This window comes from Dermochelys coriacea, chromosome 27 (genome assembly GCF_009764565.3).
Source record: "Dermochelys coriacea isolate rDerCor1 chromosome 27, rDerCor1.pri.v4, whole genome shotgun sequence".
NCBI classification, from domain to species: domain Eukaryota; kingdom Metazoa; phylum Chordata; order Testudines; family Dermochelyidae; genus Dermochelys; species Dermochelys coriacea.
In genome coordinates, this window is record NC_050094.1 from 660,461 (window position 1) to 685,303 (window position 24,843).

Genomic DNA, 24,843 nt, shown 5'->3' on the forward strand with positions numbered 1-24,843 from the left:
AGTGAATGGCTCACTGCAGGCTGGCTAAGATCACGTGGCCCTGGACAATTTGGGGGCCCCCACAGGAGCACCGGAACCTCTATAGAATTGGGGAGCGCACCAGTGCCAGAACTGTGGCCCTGCTCCCGGCTCCTCCTCTTCCCCCTAGGCCCTGCCCTCTGGTGAGGCCAGAAGCCGGGCCGGAGCCAAGATGTAGTAAGAGCCGCCCCAAGGGCAGCTGGAGAGTCCAGGGCTGCCCACAGCAGCCCAGACCCCCTGGGCGGCTCTTACCCACAGCCCACCTCCGGCCTGGCCAGGAGGAGGGGCTTCGGGGGAAGAGGAGGAGCAGGGGGTGGGACCTTGTGGCAAGGGGGGCTAAGGCCCACCTCAGACCCCCACCACGAAGAGGCTGGCAGTGCTAGCAGGGGGAAGCTAATACCTTATCAGCTCCCCCACAGTGAAGTGCAGTCCCAGCCGCCTGCCCAAGGCTACTAGGCCCATGTTAAAAAAGGGGGTGGGGGGAGTGTTCTTTGTGCCCAGAGCCCCAGTAAGTCTTAATCTGCCTCTGGCTAGATGTGCGCCTCTAGACCAGTGGTTCTCAAACATTTGTACTGGTGACTCCTTTCACATAGCAAGTCTCTGAGTGTGACCCCCCTTAAAAATTAAAAACACTTGTTTATATATTTAGCACCATTATAAATGCTGTATGCAAAGCGGGGTTTGGGGTGGAGGCTGACAGCTCGCACCCCCCCCATGTAATAACCTTGTGACCCCCTGAGGCATCCCAATCCCCACTTTGAGAACCCCTACTCTAGACCAAGTGGTAGAGCCTCGTGCTGGAATGCCAGGGCTCCGGCCCTACTGGGGCTTGTGAATGCATGTGACACACGCAAACACGCTGGGGATACAACCCGCAAACCGGTTGTACACATCCACCGCGCTGCCCTCGGTCCATTGCCGTGCCATGAGCACCCAGCCCACGTGGGGGTGGGGGGCATGCGGGGCCCATGTTTCAGCCACCTGCCTCTCATCTTGGGAAGTGTGGATTTCCACCTCACTCTGGGAATTTTCCAGGTGCCACTTGCTGCAGCCCAGGGATCTCGGTGCCATGAAAGCGGGTGCTCTGAAAGCTTCCCTCGGCAGAGTCTGCGGCTCCTTCCCTTCCAAAGCACTCATGGCACAGGGAGCATGCAGCCACTTCTGGGTGCAGCAATGGAGCAAGCAAGCAAACCCTCTGTCTATTGCACAGCCATGGGGGAAGGAAATGTTTTGAGCAAGAACCTCACAGCAAACCCTCATGCGTCTGTTCACTGCTGTGTCCGCTGGAAGGCAGCAGAAATACACTGTCACCAGCACTGGCTCATTGCCCTAAACCCGGTATATTCCCCTGCACCCTGGAGGCTCCAATTTCTGATGCTAGAGGTTTCGGGTTCAAGTGGGAGGGGACTAGAAATTGCTGATCACGCCTCTGGCTATGAACCTGGCCAGGCCTTTGAGGCTTTTGAAGGCAGCGTGAGGCTCTCAGAGCCTTTACCTGTGGAATGGGAAGAGGAAGGATTGCAAACAGCAGCTGCCCGCTAGGGAGTTGTGGGCAAGACCTGGTGGCTGCAGCCCCCACTGCTATTGCTGTTCGTATGGGAGCCCGCTGGGCGGGAGTGGGCCTCATGGTGCTCAGTGCTGTACATACCCAGCAGCCCCGCTGTCACTGCTGCTCAGTGCTCCCTCAGCCTGGCCTTCTCTCTCGCTGTTGGGTTTGTCACACAGACAGCAGGGGAAGGGCAGCACGGCGCCATCCTGCCAGCTAGGCAGGGGGTCTCGGGGTCCGGCTGAGAGACACCCGAGGGAAGCCTAGGGGTGCTCCAAGTGCAGAGTGAACAGAGGCCCGGGGCGGAGGGAGGGGGGGAACTGTGCTACCAGAGGGATGTTCCTGCGAAACACAGAACCAGGGAGCTGGCAGGGGAAGGGGAGAGGGATGGTGGCGTCATGCCAGCACCTGCACCCTGCTTTCCTGAAGCTGAGCTGCAGGGCAGGTGTCGTGGGGGATCCCACAGTGTAAGAGGGCCCCTCACCCCAGAGATATTGCAGAAGGCTCGATAGATTACAAGGGTGATGGCAGTGAATATGGTTTGTTGTGCTGATGAGGGAATGTTCTCTGCCCCATTAATTGATCTGCTCAGGGAGAGCAGGGAAGAGCCCCCCACCCCCCTGGAGATCATTGCGTTTGGGGTGGGTTTCAATCCAACCCCAAAGCAGGAAACGCAGGCTCGTTTACAGCGCCACAACCAGGTATTTTCCAACCGGCCAGGTTTAACTGACAAGACTGTACACTCCATTGCAACCCGAGGGCCCCACCCTGCTCCTAGCAGAGCGTACTGGGCTAAAGGGGAAATGCAGAAACAAATCCAGGAGCAGGTGGAAACCTGCTTGAAATGAAAGTAAGTAGTAAATCAAACAGCCCCTGGGTGTCCCTGATGGTAATGGTACCTAAAAGGACAAAACCATGAGCTTTTGTGTGAATTACAGGAAGCTAAATGCTTTCCCAGCCTGACTCATACCTCACACCCCCAATAGAGGACTCACTGGGTCTATTGGAGGGCGCAAAATTCATAAGCACACTGGATTTGACTCATGGGTACTGGCAAATTCCCTTAGATGCTAAGCCCCAGGAAAACTCCACTTTTCTATTGGAATCTGGATTGTATTAATTTACGGTTCTGCCTTTTGGATTAACATATTCGGGGGCTTGTCAGGGAGGTGCTGCAGGGGTTACACACATTTGCCAGAGCCCATACAGATGCCTGGGCTATTTTCAGTAGCATGACCACTTAAACCATGTAGGGATTGTGCTACAAAGGCTGAGAAAAGCCAACCCCACTGGCAGTCTCCAAGTGCAAGCTGGGGGCTGTGGAGGTGTCCTACTTAGGACACAGGGTGGGCAGTGGGTTGGGTTTATTCAGGGCCTGGTTTGGGCAGTCCTGCTGATAGCAAATCCTTTGTGCTTCACACTGATGCTGCTAACGCTAGGCTAGGTGCAGAGTTGCTGCAGGATGGGGTTGGGGTAAGAGGAGTCCCATTACCTACATAGCTAGATAATGGGTAATTACCCAAACTAGGTTGTCATGGAGGCAGAGAGCTGGACCATTGTCTGGGCTGTTATGCAACTTAAACCTTCTTTGTGTAATTAATAATTCACTGTGTTAAGTGGTCACGCCCCTTTGACAGGGCTGCCCCAAGCCAAGGGTTCTTCGTTGACGAGTAGCCCTCCAGGGATTTGACATGGAAGTAACTCATACCAAGAGAAAGGAGAATGCAGTGGCTGCTGCCTTATCGAGAATGGGGGAGGATGAGGTTTATTCAGGAACGTCCGGGATACCCCTTCATACACCAGTTTAGTGTTGGGGGCGTGATGCTGGTAGGCCAGGTGCCAGCTCTTGCCCAGGTTGTAGGCATTAGCTAAGAACTGACACCCTCATAGCTGGAGACCAGAGCAGGCCACCAGTGTGCTAGTTTTGCTCAAAATAGGGATTAGTCCTACAAGAAGGTATTGAGTGGTTAGACTCTGTGAAATGCGTGTACGTTGCTGCCTGCAGGGATCTCTCTGGGAATGAGGAAATTTCTACCTTTGACTTTATCACTGTGGAAATGTTTGCTCTGAACTTGTGAGCCCAGGTACAGGGATCACCTCCCTGCCCCTCCAGGACTATCAACAGCAGATGGGCCCTAAGGGAACATCCCAATACAAAGGCTTGGCTAATGGCCCTATCCCTCCAAGGAAGCTTGTCCTATGGACCTGGAAGCTGAATGAAGGCACAGAGACACAGGACAATTTCCCACCTATTCCCCGTTTGAACTTTGACAGGGCTAGAGACCCCAGACTGAAGCCAGAGATCCCCAGGGGTAAGCTCCTGGGTCTGCCCTGAAACACACTTTGAATTGACAGATCACTACAACCGGTATGTCTATGCTGGATAGTTTTAACCTGTCAATAACTCTCCTATTTCTTTCTCCTAGTTAACAAACCTTTAGTTAGGCCACGTCTGCACTACTACATATGTTGGCAAAACAATGGGCAGCAGGTGAACCCCCACTTTGGGGAGTCTAGCCTGCCAGCCCCGCCCCTTTCCCCTGAGGCCCCACCCCTTCCACTCAAGGCCCTGCCCCCCACACCAGAGCCCCAAAACTCCCCCTTCCCCATAATAGGAGGAGTCCTGAGCCCTCTCCCCTGCAACCAGAGGAGCCCCGGCTTACCCACCCCAACCACTCTGGGCCAGCCCCCCCAGCCCCAGCACTGGGCCAAGCACCACACCAGGCTGAACCACTCTGCCCTCGGAGCGCCACGCCGGGCTGGCCCCAGTGCCAGGCCAAGTCAAGCTGACCCTCCCAGGAGCGCTGAGCCGCTCTGCCCTGCTCCTCACCTGAGCCCCGGGCTGAGTTGCCCCCCGCCCAAGTGCCGGGCATAGCCAGCACCCTCTTCCCACGAGTCAGAGGCCCTAGTGCCTGGCCAGGCCACCTCACTCCCCTACCAGACCCCCACGCCCATCGCTTGCTCGCAACATCTCCCCCATCCCCAAGGGGGGGGAGGTGGAGTGAAGGTAGGCAGGTGGCAGCAGCAGTAGGCGCTGGGGGGGGGCCCTCAGAGAAGGGGCAGGGCCACTGCAGCCCGGTGTCCCTTGGCGGCAGCTGTGCCAGGAGAGGCTTAGCCTTCCCTGGCCTATTATACCCACTGCCCATGGGCAAAACTGTGAAAAAAACACCCCCCTGAAGAATATATGTTTCACTGGCATAAGTGGTAGTGTACACAGCGCTATGGCGGCAGGAGGGCTTCTCCCGCCAATGCAGCTACCGCGATTCATTGGAGGTGGTTTAATTAAGTTGCCAGGAGTGCTCTCTCCCATCGGCGTAGAGCGACTATATGAGCAATCTTACAGCAGCATAGCATTGGTATAGCTCTCTAGTATAGATATAGCCAGAGTTTATTACAGGATTGGCTACAGGCGTAAGATCTAGGGTACCAATGGATCTGGGGTAAGTGACTGGCCTCTCGGGACTGGAAGCAACCTGAATGTGCTGTGATTTTTGGTATGTCCTTTTATCCCAAAGTCCCGTTTGTCGGGGTGGCAAGATAGACTGGAGAGTCCAAGGGGACTGTCTGTGACTCTATGGTCAGACTGGGATAGTGATCCAGGAGTTCACATTTGTTACTGGCTTGCTGAAATCTAATTATAGACCACCCCACCAGCTGTGGGTGTCTGCTCTGTTTTCTGACAGTCTGCCCTGAGGCAGGCACTCACAGTCGTGGGCCACTCCGGACACCATGACAAATCACCCCACTCTCCCACATCATGCTAGTTACACGTGATCCCTGTCCCATACCATGCTGGTTACACAAAGAACCCTCACTGGAAAATCAGGACATGGAACAAAAGATTCCGCCCTTTGAAGTCCCTCTAGGTGGGCAGTGCCCTCTTCCATACCCTGCCAGAGGGGAGCGCCTGCTCCTCTCCCACTTCACACCAGCTCCAGCCAGGACCACGCTGCAGGAAGGTTTGTCTGAGGCTGCAGAGCAGGGCTCTGGTGAGCTCTGATTCTCCCTGGCCTTTCAGTTTGTGCCCCAGCAGCAAGGAGCCGTGAGATCCCCAGCCCAGCCACTCCTGCGGCCTCCCGCACTTCTGCTTTCTCAGAGATTGCCAGCACCCACAGGTTTCTGTGGCGGGTGGGTCGGGGGGGGAGGGGGTTGGAAGCGGAACATTCTTTCAGTTCAAGCGCATGCAGAAAAAAGCTGAGCAGGGGAAAGTGCCAAGACCAAGGGGCGGGAGGGGGCCAGTCCCAAGGCAAGATCACTAAAGGTTCAGCACCCACCACGATCAGCTCTTTGGAAAAAAGCCCATAAAAATCAGTCAACTGGCAGGTTATGGGGGCACCGCACCAGCACTGGCAGGTTATGGGGGCACCGCACCAGCACTGGGCAGTTATGGGGAGCAGGGCACCAGCACTGGGCAGTTATGGGGGCACCGCACCAGCACTGGCGGGTTATGGGGGCACCGCACCAGCACTGGGCAGTTATGGGGAGCAGGGCACCAGCACTGGCAGGTTATGGGGGCACCGCACCAGCACTGGGCAGTTATGGGGAGCAGGGCACCAGCATTGGGCAGTTATGGGGAGCAGGGCACCAGCACTGGCAGGTTATGGGGGCACCGTCCCAGCACTGGGCAGTTATGGGGGCACCGTCCCAGCACTGGGCAGTTATGGGGCACCCCACCAGCACTGGCAGGTTATGGGGGCACCGCACCAGCACTGGGCAGTTATGGGGAGCAGGGCACCAGCACTGGGCAGTTATGGGGGCACCGCACCAGCACTGGGCAGTTATGGGGAGCAGGGCACCAGCACTGGCAGGTTATGGGGGCACCGCACCAGCACTGGGCAGTTATGGGGAGCAGGGCACCAGCACTGGGCAGTTATGGGGGCACCGCACCAGCACTGGGCAGTTATGGGGAGCAGGGCACCAGCACTGGCAGGTTATGGGGGCACCGTCCCAGCACTGGGCAGTTATGGGGAGCAGGGCACCAGCACTGGGCAGTTATGGGGGCACCCCACCAGCACTGGCAGGTTATGGGGGCACCGCACCAGCACTGGGCAGTTATGGGGGCACCCCACCAGCACTGGCAGGTTATGGGGAGCAGGGCACCTGCTCTGTTTGGCTTGGCGACCTGGGCCCTCTTCCCAGCTCGGCCTGCGGTAACCCTATGCAGCATCTTAAGCTGTTTGCAAAATCGGCGACTGATGCTCAGCGCCCGCCCCGAGGGAGCCGGATGAGCCTTGTCAGCAGGGACGGGCCGCCGGGCTCCCGCTCGCGGGAAAAACAGGAGGGTTCGGCTCTGAGAACAGCGGCCCTCGTGATAAACTCCCAGGTCAGCGGCACCAGGGGCCGGCTACGCTCTCCCGGGGGCGCGCCGGGGCCGGGGCTTGTGTCTGCGGCACCGGGCTCGTCGCGGGGGGGCACAGACCAGGCCGCTGGGACAACCACGTGCGCGGACCCGCTGGGTCATGTGACCGGCTCGTCACATGACCTCCCGGGGATTCCCGCGGGGCGAGGGGCGCTTCCATCGGCACGCTCCGTCGCTTTTGAGGGCAGCGACCAATAGGAGCGAGGCAGGCCGCGCCCCGTGACCAATCAGGAGGAGCGGGCGGGGCTGGCGGCTGGAGAGTGGCTCGCGGCGCTCGTGAGCTGCAGCCGGTCGGGAGCTGCCGGGGCCGGTTCGCGCGGCGCAGCCTCAGGTGCGGGGCCGGGGGTGCGGGTGCCGGTGCCCTCCTGGCCGCCTTTCAGCCTGGCTTTTCCTGGGGGGCTGGCGCGTGGGGCCCCCGGGTGGGAGCCCGGGAGTCCGGCTGGCGGGTGTCCGCGGGCAGGGCAAGTGTCTGCCCGCCCTGGCCCGGCCGGGATCGGGCCCCTTATTGTCCCGGCAGGGAGCCCCCTTTCCGCCCACATCTGCAGCCTCCCTGGAGGCTCCCCGCTGCGGGTAGGGGCTGCTGTCGTGTCTCGGGTCGTGTCGTGTCGTGTCCCTGGTGCAATGGGCTGGTTGGCACGTGGGCCCTGCGCTGGGGAGTCAAGACCGGGGCCCGGGGCTGGAGTTGTGGAGGTCGGTGCCGCTTGCACCAGCGCCGAGCGTGACCTGCTGTGCTGGGGGCACTAGCCTGGCTGGAATAGCTCCTGGGGTGGCGTCGCCCCGCTGCCCACAGCCGGGCGCCCAGCTAAGCCAGTACTTTGCATCGCTTCCGCTTTGGCTAGCGTGTGAGGTGGAAGGGTTCTGAGCCAGGGGACCTGAGTTTTGTTCCTGGCTCGGGACCTGAGCTGCCCTGTCACCTTGGCAGGCCAGGCCAGCCTTGCTAGTTTCCTCTTCTGAAGTAGTGGTGGGTGCTGCTCTTCACAAGGTTGTGTGGCTTACTGGGTGGTGCTACACAGGCTGGCGGCCTGTCTTCTGGCTACCGAGGGCATGATTCATATCCCAGTGTGATGTGCGAGTGAGTGAGTGAGCAAAGAGACAGACTCATGTGACTAGCCCAGCGATGCTGCCTGGATCCCGGCGCACCTGCCTGGCATCTCGTCTCCTGGGCAGGTGCTGGCTGCTGGAGATGACATAAGATGGGTGCTCCCCTTGTGGGCATGCTCTGCCAAAACTGGCCTCTCCCCGGCACCCTCTGCCTCGCTTATCTTGAGGCGGGTTTGACCAAGGTGTTAGTATGTGGGATGGTTTGGGGCTGGCCCCCTCCGTGAGGGCCCATGACCCAGCTGGGTCTCCATGGCCAAAGGAGATTGGGTGTACCACAGGCAAATGAGCGCATTAGCCATTACACTAGGAATCTAGGGCTTTTCACCCTGCCATGTCTAGGGGAGGTTGGTGCTGTCTCCTCCCACACCCAGGCTTCCCCTCACTAGGTCCCAGTAAAATCCAGAGCCGTGTCTCCATCAGGAGTTTAGGCTAGTGCAGGCAGCTCTCTCCTGGTACCGCCACACCCACTGGGCAGTGAAGACTCCCCAAGTCCCTTCCCTGCTTCACGGCTGTGCCCTGACTCATTGGGCCCGTCATGCCCCTGGCGTGTGGATGAGCTGCCTTGGACTGGAGCTGGAATGGCCCAGGCAGGTTGCTGTAAGGCCAAGCTGTGTGACCAGCATTTTCTGGACTGAGCGCCCGTGGGCTGGCGCTGCTGTTTCGTCTTCTTGTCCCTGACATGGGGACACCTCTGCTTTGGCATTGCCCTTCTGGGAAATGGCCCTGCATGCATCTCAAGCCCTCTGAGAGCAAAGCCCAGCCAGCTAGCGTCTGTCTGGTGCCCAGTCGTCTGGTCCAGGTGACTCTACAGATGTGTCAAATTCTTTGCCTGGGGCAGGTTTCCCAGGACTGCTGCGGTTTAGATACTGTGCCTTGGCCCTGTGGGGTGGGGGTGGGACTCTCCTCCTCTGCCCTAGTGCAATAGCTGTTTGCATCCCTGCCTTAGCTCCCATCTACACTACAGGAAGAGCAGTGTTGGGGAGACTCCACTACAATATGGTCATCTTCCCCAGCCCCTGACCCAGCTCAAATGCATCCCTATGTTCGTAAAGTGGATGGGAGCTGATCATGTGTCAACCATCTCCCCAAACCGGGCTGCAGCCTGGCGTTCAGTGGGACAGATAGGTCCTGTCTGCAGTACCAGGTAAAATAGTGTTAATCATATCAGGGTGTGTCTGTGCCCCAATCAGCTCCTCTACATGGTAGCTTTTCCAGTGCAGTGGGCCCTGAAAGGGTGGGGGGTGTTGAGAGACCCGGCTGTTTGCACCACACTCTGCATCCATCTAGTTTTGCTTCCCCATCCGGCTTCCCCTCCTCTGTCATGGGGTTTTGTTTCCTTCACAGTCAGTAGAAACCAGGTGCAAACTCAGCAATGTGATTGAAGTAAGAGGAACTGGTGTAGACAACCCCCAGCTCCAGTGCGCTTGATCGGATCTTTATTGCATGCTCGCCTGGCACTCTACATGAGCGATAAACACCATGTGCTGCTTTCACTGCAAATGCTGTTACAGGTCTCTCTGAGGGCAAGGGGCAGCTGGGGTTAGGGAGTGCTATGGGACACACCTGAGGCTCCTTTGCACAATCTAGGAGGGCACATGGTGGCGGGCCCAGAATGCACGTGAATCTAGGGGTGGGAAACAGTGGGGGAGACGGGAAGGTCTTTTGCTTGTGTCTGTGCGTCATGTGCTCCCGGGAAGGCACTTCTGCACATGCTTGTGCTGAGAGGTGCGTAGCCCTCCACAGGTGGCGATTGAGCCCTACCCTGGGGAAGCATTATCCCCTGGCAGATGGGGAGACTGAGACCTGGGGAGGGAACTTGTCCCCGGTCACCCAGTAGGTCAGTGGTGAGCTGGCAATGGGAGACGGGTCCTGGCCCACAACTTGGTGCAGGGATGGCTTCCTTCCAGCTAGAGCCATGGGAGCTGTGCTCCAGGGAGAGTCCCAAGGATTGCAAGGAGCTGAGGTTCAGCGCACACCCTGTTCCCACCGTGGGGTTATGAACTCTGCCCAGAGCCAGACCCACTTTGCTGCCCCTTATCAAGCCCTCGGGGGCTCAGAAGTCACTGGGAGCTAGTTTGGTTCCCAGCTCTGCCACTGACTGGCTGCCTGAACTTAGTGTAATCATAGCCCATTTCTGTGCTTCAGTTTCCCCATGTGTAAAATGGGGCTCCCCTCCTGTGGCTGGGCGCTGCAGTTCCTCAGTGCAGCCTATCTCGGGGGGCGGGGGATGAGAACTGCCGTGAAAGGCTGCTGAGCTGCCAGGACTCGCACTCTCAGTCTTCACGATAACATCGCTGATGAGCTGGGTGGCGGGGGGGTGGTTAACCACACTGTCACCCAGAGGCTTGCACCCGGGCCGGGAGGCTGTCCCCGTGGTGGCTGCTCTCCCACAAGTGCTTATCACCCCTGTCTGGCTGTGACCTGCCTCTCCAGCCTTCTGACAAAAGTGCTGGGCTAGAGGCAGGGGGGAACCAGAACCAGACTCCCAGGCCTGGTTGGCAGGCAGGAGAAAGCATGTGGGCGGGGGGGGGAGCGAGAGCACGTGGGGGCCTGCTCTCGCCAGCAGACATCTGACTCCCAGCTACTCTGGTACCTGGCGCAGAGCCCTCCCTGCCTGTGCAGGTGGTTGTTGGCATGGAGCAGCCCTGGTGCTGGGCACAGGTTCTCCAGGCTGAGTTGGGGGCTGAGGGTGCAGCGGTCCAGAAGCAGCCGGTGGGAGCAGAGGGGGACTTGTGGGGTGAGAGGCCCAGTGCCAGGGGTTGCTCTCCTGGGGGGAGGAGGGCGCTCCCCTCCCCTCCCTGTAGCGCCCCCAGCAGGCTGAGCCATGCCCCTTGGGCTGCAGCATGAAGTGAGGGCTGTGTGCTATCGAGGAGCCACAGCTGAGGGTTGTGTCTTGTAGTTACAGTGCATGAGGCGAACACTGCTCGAGGCGCATGCAGCTGCTGGAGCCAGGTGGAGGGAGAGCACACATCTCCATGCCCACGGGCAGGGGCCGGGTGAGACGCCTCCTCCCGCCCCCGATAGAGGCAAGCAAACCCTGATCCCATAGGCCCAGTGCCAGGGGTTGCTCTGCGGGGGCAGAGGAGGGCCTGTGGGGCCCTGTGCTTTGCTGGTGGGTGGGACGGCTGGGAGCAGGATGGGACAAGGATTCCCTGGCTGCATGGAGTGAAACTCCCTTGGCTCTGGTGGGCTGGCGGGGGGGGGGGGGGGGGCGCGTGCGCTGGGCAGCGCAGGAGCTGTGGGACCATCATCAGGCCAGGCCCAGCCAATGCTGGGGCTCTGGTTCCAGGATCAAGAGCACTGGGGAGCGGGGGAAGATCAGGGAGTCGAGTCGTGGCTCCAGCCCAGACCTGCTCAGCGCTATCCCGCACACACACACACCCCGTTTCTGAGGGGCTTTCCAGGCAGGGTGGGATCTTCCCAAGGAGCTGAGCAACGCCTGCCCCACTATTCAGGGCTTGTATCTTGAATTTAGGTAGGTAGAGTTGTTCCTCACCTGACCCAGTGGGCACTTGGCGCTACCTGCCAAGCTGTGCCCCCCCCCGCCATTGAGTTCTGTCTGGGAGACACCTGCATCGAGCAAAGTGCAGCTGCCTCTCCCTGCTGGCAGGCGTGTGGGTGTGAGCGCTTCCCCGGGCTGCAGCGGTGCTACAGGAACTCCCCCGGCACGCTGCCCGCCCTCATGTCCTCTCAGCACCACCCTGGCCTCAATACAAACCCTGCATGCCTGGCTGGCCTGGGACCCATGGCTGAGTGGCAGTGGGCCCAGTTCACCCAGGTCGACTCCAGAGTCACCTGCAGCAGGCAGGGAGCGTGGGTAACCCCTTCCAGCCCGAACGTCCCAGAGCAGAAGGAATGAGCTGCCCGGCCTCCCCCTGGCTGGGGTCACGGGCCTTGCCAGCTCACAGCAGGGCTGGACTAGGACTCCAGAGTCCTGGCTCTGTGTTCTAACCACTGGCCCGCACTGCTGTAGCTCAAAGGGGCTGTGAAGCCCGGGCAGCCGAAGGGGGGAGGGCCAGACACGTCTCTGCCAGGCCCGGCTGCTTCCCAAGCTGCTGTGCCCTGATACATGGCTTGTGTTTCCGTTTCCGCCTCTCTGCTGCATCCGTATTTCTGCTGGCCTGCAGCCAGATCCCCACTGGAGCTGCAGTGCTGGGGGAGGGGGCCAGGTTGAAGATCTGGGTGGAAGCTCTTATTAGCCTGGACTTTGCGCCATGGGGCTGGTTTGGTCACTGATCCCCTCCCAGATCTGGTTCCCAGCAACGAGGGGGCGGAGGCTGCGTGTCAGAGCCTAGCCCTCCAGCTGAACCCTGCATCACGCTAGCGGCTCTGAGCCGCATAAGGCACCCGTGCAGCCTGCGGGGGCTTTCCCTGGGCACGGTTGGGCACTGTGGGATGGGCACGAGGCAGCGTCAAAAGAGGGGCAGCTGCAGTGCTGGTGGGTCCCAGCCGGAGGGGGGTGGGAGGGACTGCTGGTGTGACGCTGCACCTGAACCACAGCCCCCACCCCCAGCACTGGGATCTGCTGGTCCAGCCAGGCGCAGCCGTGGGGTCACTGCTACAGCCAGGGCCCTCACCTAGAAACAGGCTGGTTCCAGAGAACAGCTCTCAGAGGGGGCAGGGGGCCTAGGCTGGGGATGTGGCCTGCTGCATTAGCCAGAGGGGTGGGGTTGGTGTTGAGGCTGCTTTTGTGCAGTGGGGTCTCCTGGTTCAGGGGTGGGGGAAAAGGTAAGTACCCCCATTTTACAGATGGGGAAACTGAGGCACAGAGGCAGGGGAATGACTCTGCTTGTCCCCGGTTGCATGTCGGGAGCAGAGCCAGGGACAGAACCCAGGAGTCCTGCTTCCCTCCCCCTGACAGCGTCTGGGGTCCTGCCTAGTCCCACAGCCAGCTGGCGGCTCAGGATTAAAGCCAGGTGCCCCAGAAAACGTGGTGGAGAGAGGCGTCTGAGCAGCTGTTGGCTGGTCCCTCACAGGGTCTCTCCCCAAGGATGTGGTCACTCGTGCCATTGTGGCTGGCGCTGTCTGGAGCAGCGGCCTCCCTGCGGTGCCCCGATGGGCAGCTGTGCCAGGGGCTTGATGTCTGCTGCCAGGATCCCGGAGGGGATGGCTATGCCTGCTGCCCCCCATCTCTGGTAAGTGTCTGTGTCACGTCCCTGGCGAGGGCTGGAGAGGTCACTATGGGCGGTGAAGGTCTCTCTGCCCAGAGTTCACCCTCCCTGTGCCACTGGTGATGCGTCCCCCTCTTCTGTGCAGAGCCAGCTGCTCTGGCCTGCGTGGAGTGAGCTCGCTGGGTCTCTGGCCAGTACCCAAGTGCCCCAGCTGGCACGACGCTGAAGGGCCTGAGCTGCTTTCATGGCTGGGGGTGTGGAGGGAGTCGCTCCTGGGGATGGGAGGAAGAGCCCGGGGTGGGGCGGGGGGAGCGTTGTCGTAACCCAGATCCCCAGCGGAAGCCTTGTTGCAGAGCCTGGCTGTGATTTACTGCCCTGCTTGCCTCATCTTGCCCCTTCCTGCCAGGAGGCTGGGATTAACACTCCTCCACCAGGTGCTGAGGCCCTTCCCCCATGGGGGCGATCCAGTCCCTTTGTGCCCCCTGGAGCAGCCGGGACCCACTTTCTGGGAGTGAAAAGGACCCCCTGCCCTGAGCTCTCTGTGCTGGGAGGCAGACCCTGGTCTATACACCAGGGCAAAACCCCCCAGCCAATAATGGGTAGAAACTGCCGAAGCTCAGGGGTCTCCTGCCTTGTTGCAGGTGCCCCGGGCAGAGCTGGGCCCCCAACCAGGCCAGCCAAGGGGAAGGGACCTGCCCGCCAGCACCTTCTGGCGGCACTGGTGCCCAACATGGAAAGCAGACGTGTCTGTGCCGGGTGCCCTTCCCAGCCCAGGCTGTGAGCGCTTGCTGTACATCTCCTGCACTGAAAGCCCGGCACCCCTGGGGTGGGATCTGGGGGTGTTTGAGGGTCTGCCCAAGGCAGTTTAGTCTGGCTGCTCCCAAGCCACGACTCAACCCCCCTGCTCTGACTAGGAGCCAGCGGGTGGTTTTGGGGGGCCGTTGTGCTCCAGGCTCCCTGCACTGCATTCCCCTCACCCTCTGCCTCCTCCACCAGGGCTCCCCGCACTCCATGCCTATGACCCAGGCCAGCAGCGTGGCCAAGCCTGCCGGGACTGTGTGCCCCGATGGTACCCGGTGCCCCATGGAATACAGCTGCCTGCGCACGTCAGCTGGCTCCTTCAGCTGCTGCCCATTGTCGGAGGTAAGCACCTTGCCCAGGGGGTGGGGGCCTCCGTGGGTTTGCTGTCCAGCTTGTTCTTGGGACCTGAGCGGCCGTACCCACAGTCCCATGGGGGGTTGCCAGGCTGGCCCATTCTCCCCAGAGAGCTTCCTGGTCAGCTGCCAGACTGGTTCAGGCCCTGCCTGTAGGCAGGGTGTGGGGAGAGGGGTCTCCCCTGGGGGTCAGTGGAAATACCTTCCACCCAGGGCATAGTCACACTGTGGAACTCCCTGCTGCAGGGAGACAAGAAGGGATTGGCTGCTCCTGTGGGTCCATGGGACATCCTGAGTTGTCACCGTTGCTGCTAGCACGGACGGGAGCTCAGACCTCCTCCTTCGGGGCTTCAGCCTGATTCTGATTAGGATGAGGCCTTCCAGGCTGGGTGGGGACAGGGAGCAGATTATACTACATCTGCTACTGTGGGGCTTCTTGGTTCCCCTGGAGCTGGCCCCTGCTGAAGACAGGACATGGGGCTGGCTGGCCCATGGTGCCTATGTGGGAGTAGAGGGCGAGGGAGCGGTACAGTGCTGGGAGTTACTGGCTGCAGAGTGAATTGTAGGGCACAGCTCTGGCTCTCCCCTGGTCCTGAAAACTCCTGCTTGGCCACGGGCTGGGTGTTTTCCTTTGCTGCCCCCTGTCCCATAGCCCAGGGGGGCAGTGTTTGTTCTGGCCTGGGGGAAGCAGCATTCTCCAGTGCTTAGAACTGGGGGTCTCAGGATTCCTGGGTTCTGATCTCCATCCTCTTCCACTGAGTCCTGTCCCTTTACTGTGCCTCAGTTTCCCCATCTGTGTGTGTGGGGGGGGGGAAGGAAATGTTGAGGTCAAGGGGCCAGAGCTGCTTGGTGCTGGTATCCATCTGCCTTGGGTGCATTCCTGCGGCCCATGTGGCTGCTCCCAGCCCTTGTCGCCTGTCCCGGGGTTCAGGGTGCTGGGATATGCTGCAGCAGCTCCTCCCCTCTGTGCTGCCCAGATCCATCTCCTCTGTCTCTCCTCAGGCTGTCGCCTGCGCCGACAGACATCACTGCTGCCCCCGGGGGTCCCACTGCAGTGCCGACGGCAAATCCTGCTTTGTGTTCCCAGGTATGGGGTCGGGGGAGACTGGCGTGACCTCCGGGTGTCCGGGGCCCCAGCATCCGAGCGTGGATGCTGCATGACACAAGGGGACCCTGTTGGCACTTTCTGCCTCTGGCCCCGGGTCTGGTGCCGACTGGGCTCTGCCCAATGCCAAGAGCTTTGCCCAGTGCCCAGCGGCTCATGACGCCCTCTAGCGGCCACGCCACATGCCTGGCTGCACTGGTGCGGGAGGGTTTGGCTTCTAGTTCTCCAGCTATTGGATTGTGGGGGGCAGGGTCTGTAGCAGGGGGGTTCCCATCGCACTGGGGCAGGGGCTGGTGGATTCCCCTCCCCGGGCCCTAGTGGGTCTTGGACTCCCCTGGGGAGGGCCCTGGAGCAAGAGACTCCAGCTGGCACCTTCTGGTGGGCTGGTGGAGCTGCTTGCTTGCCCAGGTGGTGCCTGCCAGGTGGCCTCTGCCTGCGGGCGAGTGGCTGAGGGCAGGGCTGCCTGGCTCCTCCCTGCTGAGTGCCTGGCACTGGTCATGCTCTTGGCAGGTCTCCCGGCCGCTGATGCCGTCCAGTGCCCTGACGGCGAATCAGAGTGTCCCAATGAGTCCACTTGCTGCATGATGCCCACTGGCTCCTGGGGGTGCTGCCCCATGCCACAGGTACCGGGTGGCAGGAAGAGGGCTCTGGGGGTGTGTGCAGGGAGCTCAGGGCTGGGATATAGGGAACGTTGAAGAGAAGGGCTGGGATGCAGGGGGCTGTGGGTCGGCTGGGGGGCAAAGCTGGGATACAGGGGGCCGTGGGTGGGTGGCAGAGCTGGGATATGAGGGTCTGTAGATTGACTGGGGGGACAGGGGTGAGGCCAGGATACACAGGGCTCAGGGGGACGTGGGGCAGCAGGGGTGGGATAAAGGGGGCTGTGGGTCAGCTGGGGGAGCAGGGTGGGGCTGGGACACCAGGGGGGCAGGGGTGGGGCTGGAATACTGGGGGCTCTGGGTTGGCAGCGGGGCAGGGGTGGGATACAGGGGGCCTGAGTTGGCAGGGGGTGGGACTGGAATAGAGGGGTCCATGGGTCAGCTGTGGAGGCAGGGGTGGGGCTGGGATGCAGGTGGCAGAGCTGGGATACAGGGGGCTATGGGCTGGTGTGGGGGGCAGGGCTGGTATACGGGGGGCTGTGGGTCAGCAGGGGGGCTGGGATACAGGGGGCTTGGGTTGGCAGTGGTGGGATACAGGGGGCTGTGAGCTGGTGGGGGGGCAGGGCTGGTATACGGGGGGCTGTGTGTTGGCAGGGGGGCAGGGCTGGTATACAGGGGGCCATGGGTCAGGGTTGGTTCTGGGGCCAAGCCCAGGGTGAGGAGCTGGGGGTCGACCTGGGTGCCGTGTGGTTGAGGTGGGGGGCCAGGCGGAGCTGGCCTGGGGGCAGGCGAGGGAGGGAGCTGGCGGGGTTGCTGGCTCCCTCTCTGCTCTGCCATGTCCCGTGTCTCTGGCAGGCCGCCTGCTGCACGGACAAGGTGCACTGCTGCCCCCATGCCACCACCTGTGACCTGGAACATGCCCGCTGCCTCTCAGCCACCGGGGAGCAGCCCATGGGCAGCAAGGTGCCGGCCCGGAAGCGAGCGCCGTGGCAGGGAGTGCCAGGTACGGCATGGCCAGGGGGTGGGGAGCGGTCCCATGTGCTGCTCGGCCCCACGTGTGGGGGTCCCGGGGCGCAGGCTGGAGGGGCTGGGCTCCCCGTGCCATGTGTTGTCCTCTGCGTTGGGCCCACACCCTGGCTGGAGGAGTGAGCTAGCCCCTTGTCTAGGGGGCCCTGTGCTATAGGGGCTTCCCCCTGCCCTGCATCGTCACGGAAGACACTCGTTACAGGGCTGCTCGGGCAGCAGAGATGGCCCTGGGATCCTGGGTGGGAGGTGGCGGTGTGTCGTACACCCAGGGTCTGCTTCCCTTCCTGTGCACTGTTAGACAGCAGCCATGCTGCCCCCAGAGGTGGCTGCATTGCAGTGGTGGATTTGTACATTCAGTAAGACACCCCCTCAGCTGCTCTGTGAAGAGGAGTTGGATACAGGGATCACCGGCTACCCCAGAGCTGGGTTGAGGGCACAGCCCCCATGGTAGGAGGTGCCCCCAAGTCTGCTCCTAGGGCCCTACCTGCAGCTGGTGCAGAGGCCTGTGGGGTGGCAGGTGCCATCAGGGCCCTGGGGGGGGGCCTGGTTGGTCTGTGCCCCCCTGACCGTGCTTCCCCTGCCCTCCGCAGCCTCGTTTGGCATGATCACCTGCCCTGACCAGTCAGCGTGTCCGGACAGCACCACCTGCTGCCAGCTGCCCACCAGACAGTACGGCTGCTGCCCGCTGCAGAATGTGAGTGAGGATGGGGCGGGCAGGGCAGGACGTGGGTTACGAGTTACCCCTCCCAGGGTATTCTGTGAGCTGCCTGTTCCCTCTGCCCCTCCTCCTGGTGTCCTAGGGCAGCCAGGAGCCTCCCATGACTTGGGATGTCTGTGCCCGATTGACGCCTGTCCCATGGCACAGAAGTGCTGCAGAGCCCAGTCTGGCATCCTGCGCCCCTGGGCAGGTTAAACCCGGCCCCGTTACAACGCTGCCTGGGGGGGTAATGCGCCAGGCCTGTGAAGAGGAGAGAACCAGGCCTGGGGGAGGGCTGTGGGCTGGGTGGGCATCGCGCTGCACAGAACAGGGCATCTGGCAGTCTGCGTCATGTCTCTTAGCGTGCGGCCGGCCAGGCTGTGCTGCTGCTTGTCTCCTGCCTCGGGACTGGCACCAGCGATCTGCCCACAGAGCTGCCTCCTCTGGTATCTGCCCAGACTGATGCCCAGTGCTGAGCCTCAGGTGCCAGGTTCATGCCATGCTAGGCAGGCAGGTTCCCTCAGGCCTGTTCTGGGCATGTCACAGCTCCCAAGGGCCCCTCTCAGAAGTTCGTTGTTGGGCTACATCCCCTAGCTGGTCCCCCCAGAAGTGGCTGCATTGCAGCACTGCTGGGGGCTGGGCGCTGGGTGTGCCCAGGGAAGATGCTGTAGAAATGGCTGGGGCCTGGGGGGCTCTGTCAGCCAAGCTCCCGTCTGAGGGAGGGGCTGGTGGCTACCCTGGCGCTGAGCCCCTGGGGGACATCCCCCACCGCACCAGTGGTTGGCTGCCCTGGAGCCGGATTTGCCTGCCCCGGAGCCCTGGCCATACCGTGGGTCTAACCGAGCATGGGTTCTTCCCCGGCACTCTAGGCCGTGTGCTGCAGCGATCACCTGCACTGCTGCCCCCAGGGCACCACCTGCGACTTGCGCCACTCAAAATGTGCCTTGACGCTGGGCCAGACGCAGCCTCTCACCCGGCTCCAGGATGCCTCCAAGACAGGTAGGAGGCAGGGGATGGGGAGGGGATGCTCTGATAATGCCACATGGGTTCTGGGACCTTGCCACCCCCTTGGGGCAGCAGTGCCAGGTGCCTGGGGACCAGGGGATCCTTCCCTCTGCAGTGGGCACTGGAGTGGCACAGCCCGGTGGGGGTGGAGAGGGCAAGCTGGATGCTGCCTCCAGAGTGGGTCCCTGCAGCCTGCTCTGCAGATGTCTCCAGGGATTCCTTCCCCCGGGGCCTCCACCCGCTCCCAGTGGGGCAGGTGCTTCCCAAGGCTGCCCTGGGGCCACAAGTCTCACTGGGCCCCATACTGCCACAGCCCAGAAGAAGGCCCAGCTCTGACCACCAGGTCTTGCTCCCCAGCTCGAGATGTGCGGTGCGATGAGCAGACCAGCTGTCCTGACAGCAGCACCTGCTGCAGGCTCGTCACGGGGGCCTGGGGCTGCTGCCCCTTCCCGGAGGTATGGGGAGTGGGGGGAGGCATCTCCCGCGCAGTGCTGGCCTTAGTCTAGGACTTGGAGGTTTCTGCTGCCCCACAACAGGGAGGGACAGACCCTGCCTGGAGCCCCCCACCCCAGGTGCTGGCCAGCAACCCCTCCTGCTCATAGTACCCAGCCCTGCCCCCTCCCCAGATATTGGCCAGCCTACCCTTCACCCCCTCCTGCAGCCCTGCTCCCCCCCCCCACGTGCTGGCCAGCTGCCCCTTCTTAGCTATATGCCCCCGCCCCCCGATGCTAGCTGGCCACCCCTCCCTCCTGCAGCCCCTCCCCTTGCCAGTGCGGGCTGGGGCCCAGAATCACTGTCTCGCCTATACGATAATAAGCTCCTCCCCTGGCCCAGGCCGTGTGCTGCCAGGACCACGTCCATTGCTGCCCCAAGGGATACACGTGCGACCCGGCGGGGGGCAGCTGCCACCCCCCCGCCACCCCTGTCCCCTGGCTGGAGAAAACCCCGGCGCGGGTGCGAGCGCCCTCTACTGGCCGAGACGTGCAGTGCGACGAGCAGACCAGCTGTCCTGAGGGCAACACCTGCTGCAGGCTGGACACGGGGTCCTGGGGCTGCTGCCCCCTGGAGGAGGTGGGTAGGAGCGCAGGCTACAGGACACGGTCGGCGCTGAGGGGTGCCCAGCGGAGGAGAAGGGTGGGGCTGTGGATTGGGGTTGCGGGAGCCCCCAGCGGTGGATGGCAGTGGTGGGGCTGGGGGGGCACCCAGCGGTGGTGAGGCTGCGGGTCGGGGCTGGGGGGGGTCGCCCAGCGGTGGATGGCGGTGGTGGGGCTGCGGGTCGGGGCTGGGGGGGTCGCCCAGCGGTGGATGGCGGTGGTGGGGCTGCAGGTCGGGGCTGGGCGGGGGCCCCCAGCGGTGGATGGCGGTGGTGGGGCTGTGGGGGGCCTCACCGGTGGATGGCGGTGGTGGGGCTGCGGGTCGGGGCTGTGGGGGGCCTCACCGGTGGATGGCGGTGGTGGGGCTGCGGGTCGGGGCTGGGGGGGCCTCAGCGGTGGATGGCGGTGGTGGGGCTGCGGGTCGGGGCTGGGGGGGGTCGCCCAGCGGTGGATGGCGGTGGTGGGGCTGCGGGTCGGGGCTGGGGGGGGTCGCCCAGCGGTGGATGGCGGTGGTGGGGCTGTGGGGGGCCTCACCGGTGGATGGCAGTGGTGGGGCTGCGGGTCGGGGCTGGGGGGGCCTCAGCGGTGGATGGCGGTGGTGGGGCTGCGGGTCGGGGCTGGGGGGGGTCGCCCAGCGGTGGTGGGGCTGCGGGTCGGGGCTGGGGGGGTCGCCCAGCGGTGGATGGCGGTGGTGGGGCTGGGGCTGGGGGTGTCCAGCGGATTAAGTGGGGGGTGCATGTTGTCGTCACACATGCTGTAGTATCCTCCCCCCGCCCAGGCCGTGTGCTGCCAGGACCACGTCCATTGCTGCCCCAAGGGATACACGTGCGACCCGGCGGGGGGCAGCTGCCAACCCCCCGCCACCCCTGTCCCCTGGCTGGAGAAAACCCCGGCGCGGGTGCGAGCGCCCTCTACTGGCCGAGACGTGCAGTGCGACGAGCAGACCAGCTGTCCTGAGGGCAACACCTGCTGCAGGCTGGACACGGGGTCCTGGGGCTGCTGCCCCTTGCCAGAGGTACGGAGCAGAGGGAGGTTGTCTCTGGCAGCGCTACCCTTAGCTTAGGTCTTGGAGCAGTGGTTCTCGAACTGTGGGTCGGGAACCTGTTTCAATGGGGTTGCCAGGGCTGGCTTTGACTTTCTGGGACCCAGCGCCTGAGCCGAAGCCTGGGGGGCGGTAGGGCTCAGGTTATAGGCCCCCTGTCTGGGGCTGCAGCCCTTGAGCTTCCACCCCCGTCTCCCTCAGCAGATGAGGGGAGGGATGGGGCTGCAGGTTGGTGTTGTGGGGGGTGCACAGCGGAGGAGGGAAGTGGTGGGACTGCGGGTTGGGGGGCCCCCAGCGGAGCAAGGAGTGGTGGGGCTACAGGTTGGCATTGTGGGGGGTGTGCAGCAGAGGAAGGGAGTGGTGGGGATGGGGGGCGCCCAATGGAGGAGTTGGAAGGGGGGATGCGTGTTGTGGTCACACGCGCTGTCTCCTCCCCCCGCCCAGGCTGTGTGCTGCGAGGACCACCTCCATTGCTGCCCCAAGGGACACGCGTGTGACCCAGCGGGGGGCAGCTGCCAGCAGGCCCTGCTCTCTGTGCCCTGGGCACCCAAGGCTCCATCACACGTTCCTGGTGCCGCCCAGAGCCGAGGTGTGAAGTGCAACCAGACGGTCAGCTGCGAGGACGGGCAGACCTGCTGCAAGAGCGAGACGGGCCCCTGGGCCTGCTGCCATCTGCCGAATGTGAGGGCAGAGCGGGGGGCTGTGTCCATCTCCTGGGCGTGCAGGCGCATTGCCCACCCCTGCCACTGGGTGTCCACGCCAGGCTTCCTCAGTGCCAAGGGGTACCGGGGGGGCAAGGTGCGGCCCCGGCTCCTCGCAGCCGTGTTTGTGCCGTGTGGCTGCGCTGTGCCCCACCTCGCCCCTTGGCCTGAAGAAGGATGTCTTTAGGGCTTAGAGGAGGTATGAGCCAGGACTCCTGGGTTCTCTTCCTGGCTCTGGGAAGGGAGTGGGGTCTGGTGGGTTAGAGCCATGGTTTTCAAACTGTGGGTCGTGACCCAGAAGTGGGTCACGGAATGTCAGGCACTGGGTCGCGGCAGCTCTGGTCAGCACTGCTGGCCGGGCCGTTAACAGTCCCGTTGGTGGTGCTGCCCGGCTAAGGCAGGCTAGTGCCTACCTGTTCTGACACCGCGCTGCGCCCCGGGAGCGGCCAGCAGCAGGTCCGGCTCCTAGGCGGGGGGGCCACGGGGCTCTGCCTGCTGCCCCCCCCCCCCCGAGCACCACCTGCACACAGCCAATGGGAGCTGGGGGAGGGCAGCGCCTGTGGGCGAGAGCTGCATGGAGCTGATTGCGTACTTCTGCCTAGGAGCTGGACCTGCTGCTGGCCGCTCCCGGGGCGCAGCACAGTGCCAGGAGAAGTGGGAAGCCTCTGAGCCCCCCCAAAGCCCTCACCCCTGCACCCCAACCCTCTAAGTCCCTCCCAAACCCCTCATCCCCAGTTCCGGTGGGTCACGAGCATCAACAATTTTCTTCAACTGGGTCACCAGAAAAAGAAGTTGGAAAACCTCTGGGTTAGTCTGCGTGTGCGGAGGGCGGTGGGATCTGGTGGGTTAGAGTGGGGGGGAGGGGTCAGGAGCCAGGACACCTGGGTTCTGCCCCTGGGTGACGCCCTGTGAGCCCTGCCAGGTTGCTCTGTCTCTGCTTGGTGCTGGCTGACCCCTCTCTCCCCAGGCTGTGTGCTGTGAGGATCACCAGCACTGCTGCCCAGGGGGCTACACCTGCAACCTGGCCACGCAGAGCTGTGAGAAGCAGCAGGCTGGGCGGGTGCTGCCCGGGGACCTGAGCCTCGTCGCCTCCCTGCGGCCTGCCAGCCCGGAGCCCAGCAACAAGGTGACCTGCGATGCCCAACACTACTGCAGTGCCCACCAGACCTGCTGCAAAGCCGCCTCGGGCACCTGGGCTTGCTGCCCCTACTTGAGGGTGAGCAACGGGTGGGGGGCTGGCTGCCCCGGGGCCGCACAGAGCCCTGCCTTTCACACCTCCAACATCTGCCCAGCCCCTCCCACCGGCTGCCTGCTCAGCCCCTGGACCTCAGCCCCTCCCAGCTGCTGGCCCCCACCCGTCTGCCTGCTGTGGCCTCGGCACCCCAGCAACCAGGGCTAGAGGTCGTTCTGCGGGCCGGGCCCCTGGCAGGGGAACCAGGGGAGGTTGGGGACGCTGTGAGCTGCCCCAGCTACAGGGCAGCTCTCCCTCTCCAGGGGACCCCCTGTGCTCCAGCCCGGCTGCCCCCAGCAGACAGTAACACGCCTCATCTCTCCGCAGGGCTCCTGCTGCCCCGACCACCGCCACTGCTGTCCCTGGGGCTACCGATGCTCCAGCTCGAGCCTCGACTGCAAGCGGCACTGGCTCCCGCGCTGGGACGCTGGTGCTCCCTGGCTGCTGTGAGGCACATGTGGGGGCACCCCTGGTCACCCAGGCCGCCGTAGCGCTGAGGGGTGGCTGTGCCCACACTGAGGGGGGAGTGGGGATTGCTCTGGCCCCTCAGTCTCTCTGTTTGACTTCCAGCCTCGGGGGCCTTTTCTCTGACTGCCCCAGGACACACAGGCCCCATGCTCTGCAGGACCTGTCCCACCCAGCCCCCTGGGGCTAAGCACATGGGAGAGCACCCCCACCAGCTCCCCCTGCCATGGGAGTTTAACCCTGGACGCAGCAGTCTGGGCGGACGCAGCTTCATCCTCTGCTCCGCTCCCATTGCTGCTTTCCTGCTGGAAGCTTGGAAGGTTAAGGCTCTTCTCCTTCTGTGGGGCCCTCGAGGCTGGGCCCTCCTCCCCCACCACTGGGAGCTAGGGGCTGCAGTAGAGCCTGGGAAGCTGGGTTGAAGAGCAAGGGGGCTGGGCTGCTTTGCTTGCTACGTGCCCCTTGGCATCTGCATCTCCCCCCCTTTCTCCCTGGCACTTGGGCCCCTTCCTGTGTCCTGTTGTGCTGGCTGTGAAAGCCGGGGCTGGAAGGTGGGCACTGCAGTCCGGCTCCTGGTACTCTCCTATCCCAGGGCTAGGCACCAGCGATGGGCACACCCTTTTTCTAGCCCCCCTGTTCCAGGAGCCTCTGCTGCCTGCTCAGCCCCTGCCCCCTTCACAGCTGCCCTGAGCGCCCAGGGTCAGACTGGCACCATGCCCTCTAGTCATCAGCTCCCTTGCCTCTAAGAGTGCCCCACCTGTGACTGGGGCCTGTGCCAGGAACGGGGGCCCAGTGCCTGGTGCCATTAGGATTGAAGTGCCTGGAAGAGAGTGAGAACCAATAAAGGGTGTGGAGGACGATACTGGTGTCAATCCTGTCTCTTTCCCTCTGCAAAACTTCCCCCAGCCAAGGGCACTGTGCCACTGGTGTGCACATCTCTCTGTTCACCCCAGCCTTGTCCTCCCTTCTCTTCCCTGTAACACAGCTGCGCCTCCAGTGCTGTCCCTCCTGGCATGCAGCTGTGGCCCATCAGTTGCCACAGCTGCAGTGTGGGGGCCTTGGCCCAGCAGGGGGTTCTGTAATGGCCCAACTGGGCCCGAGGCTTGGGCCCACTGCCTGCACTGGACAGTGATTGGGTGCAAAGCAGCTGCTCCATGGTTCTGCCTTGCAGGAGAATGGCACAAAACTGCCTGCCCGCCTCCCCTGGGCAGCTGCCAGGTGTTGCTCTGAGCCGAGATTTGCTTTAATGTAAATGGGGTCGGAGTGGGGCTGGCTGGTGTGCTGGCTGCCAACCCTGCTCAGCACCCATGTAAGCTCCAGCGCAGCATTGCACAGCCACCAACTGGCTGCCTGTCTCCCCTCCCTGCTGTATGAACCTGCCCGGGGGGCCCAGCTCCAGGCTCTTGCATTCCAGCAGGCCTTACACCCCGACACTCTTGCTTGGCTCAGGCCCAGCCTGGCCCAATTTGCCGCTATGCAGGCCCCAAGCAGGGGAAAGGCGCCGTTTGCACTGAGCGAGTGCCCCTCAAACTGGCTGTCTAGGCTACTCTCCAGTGCCCGCCCCTGAGCCGTGTGGGCCCAGCCTGGAGCTAGTT

General features: G+C 62.8%; 1 protein-coding gene across 8 annotated transcripts; it reads left to right on the plus strand.

Moving 5' to 3' along the window:
- The first annotated feature begins 7,103 nt into the window (after nucleotides 1-7,103).
- Nucleotides 7,104-24,108, plus strand: GRN (granulin precursor). Of its 8 annotated transcripts, XM_043503302.1 has the most exons (16): nucleotides 7,173-7,254; nucleotides 8,264-8,267; nucleotides 9,373-9,398; nucleotides 13,001-13,159; nucleotides 14,132-14,278; nucleotides 15,292-15,376; nucleotides 15,905-16,017; nucleotides 16,846-16,993; nucleotides 17,607-17,710; nucleotides 18,583-18,712; nucleotides 19,076-19,173; nucleotides 19,553-19,789; nucleotides 20,591-20,827; nucleotides 21,299-21,535; nucleotides 22,523-22,771; nucleotides 23,114-24,108. In XM_043503302.1, the coding sequence occupies exons 4-16, from the start codon at nucleotides 13,016-13,018 to the stop codon at nucleotides 23,234-23,236; spliced, it is 2,052 nt and encodes a 683-aa protein (XP_043359237.1). In that variant the 5' UTR covers nucleotides 7,173-7,254; nucleotides 8,264-8,267; nucleotides 9,373-9,398; nucleotides 13,001-13,015; the 3' UTR covers nucleotides 23,237-24,108. The 8 variants fall into 8 exon arrangements, with proteins under 8 accessions (XP_038241539.1, XP_043359242.1, XP_043359237.1 ...); XM_038385611.1 differs by lacking the exons at nucleotides 8,264-8,267; nucleotides 9,373-9,398 and having other exon boundaries at nucleotides 7,104-7,254; XM_043503301.1 differs by lacking the exons at nucleotides 7,173-7,254; nucleotides 8,264-8,267; nucleotides 9,373-9,398 and adding an exon at nucleotides 10,947-11,050.
- Nucleotides 24,109-24,843: the final 735 nt, after the last annotated feature.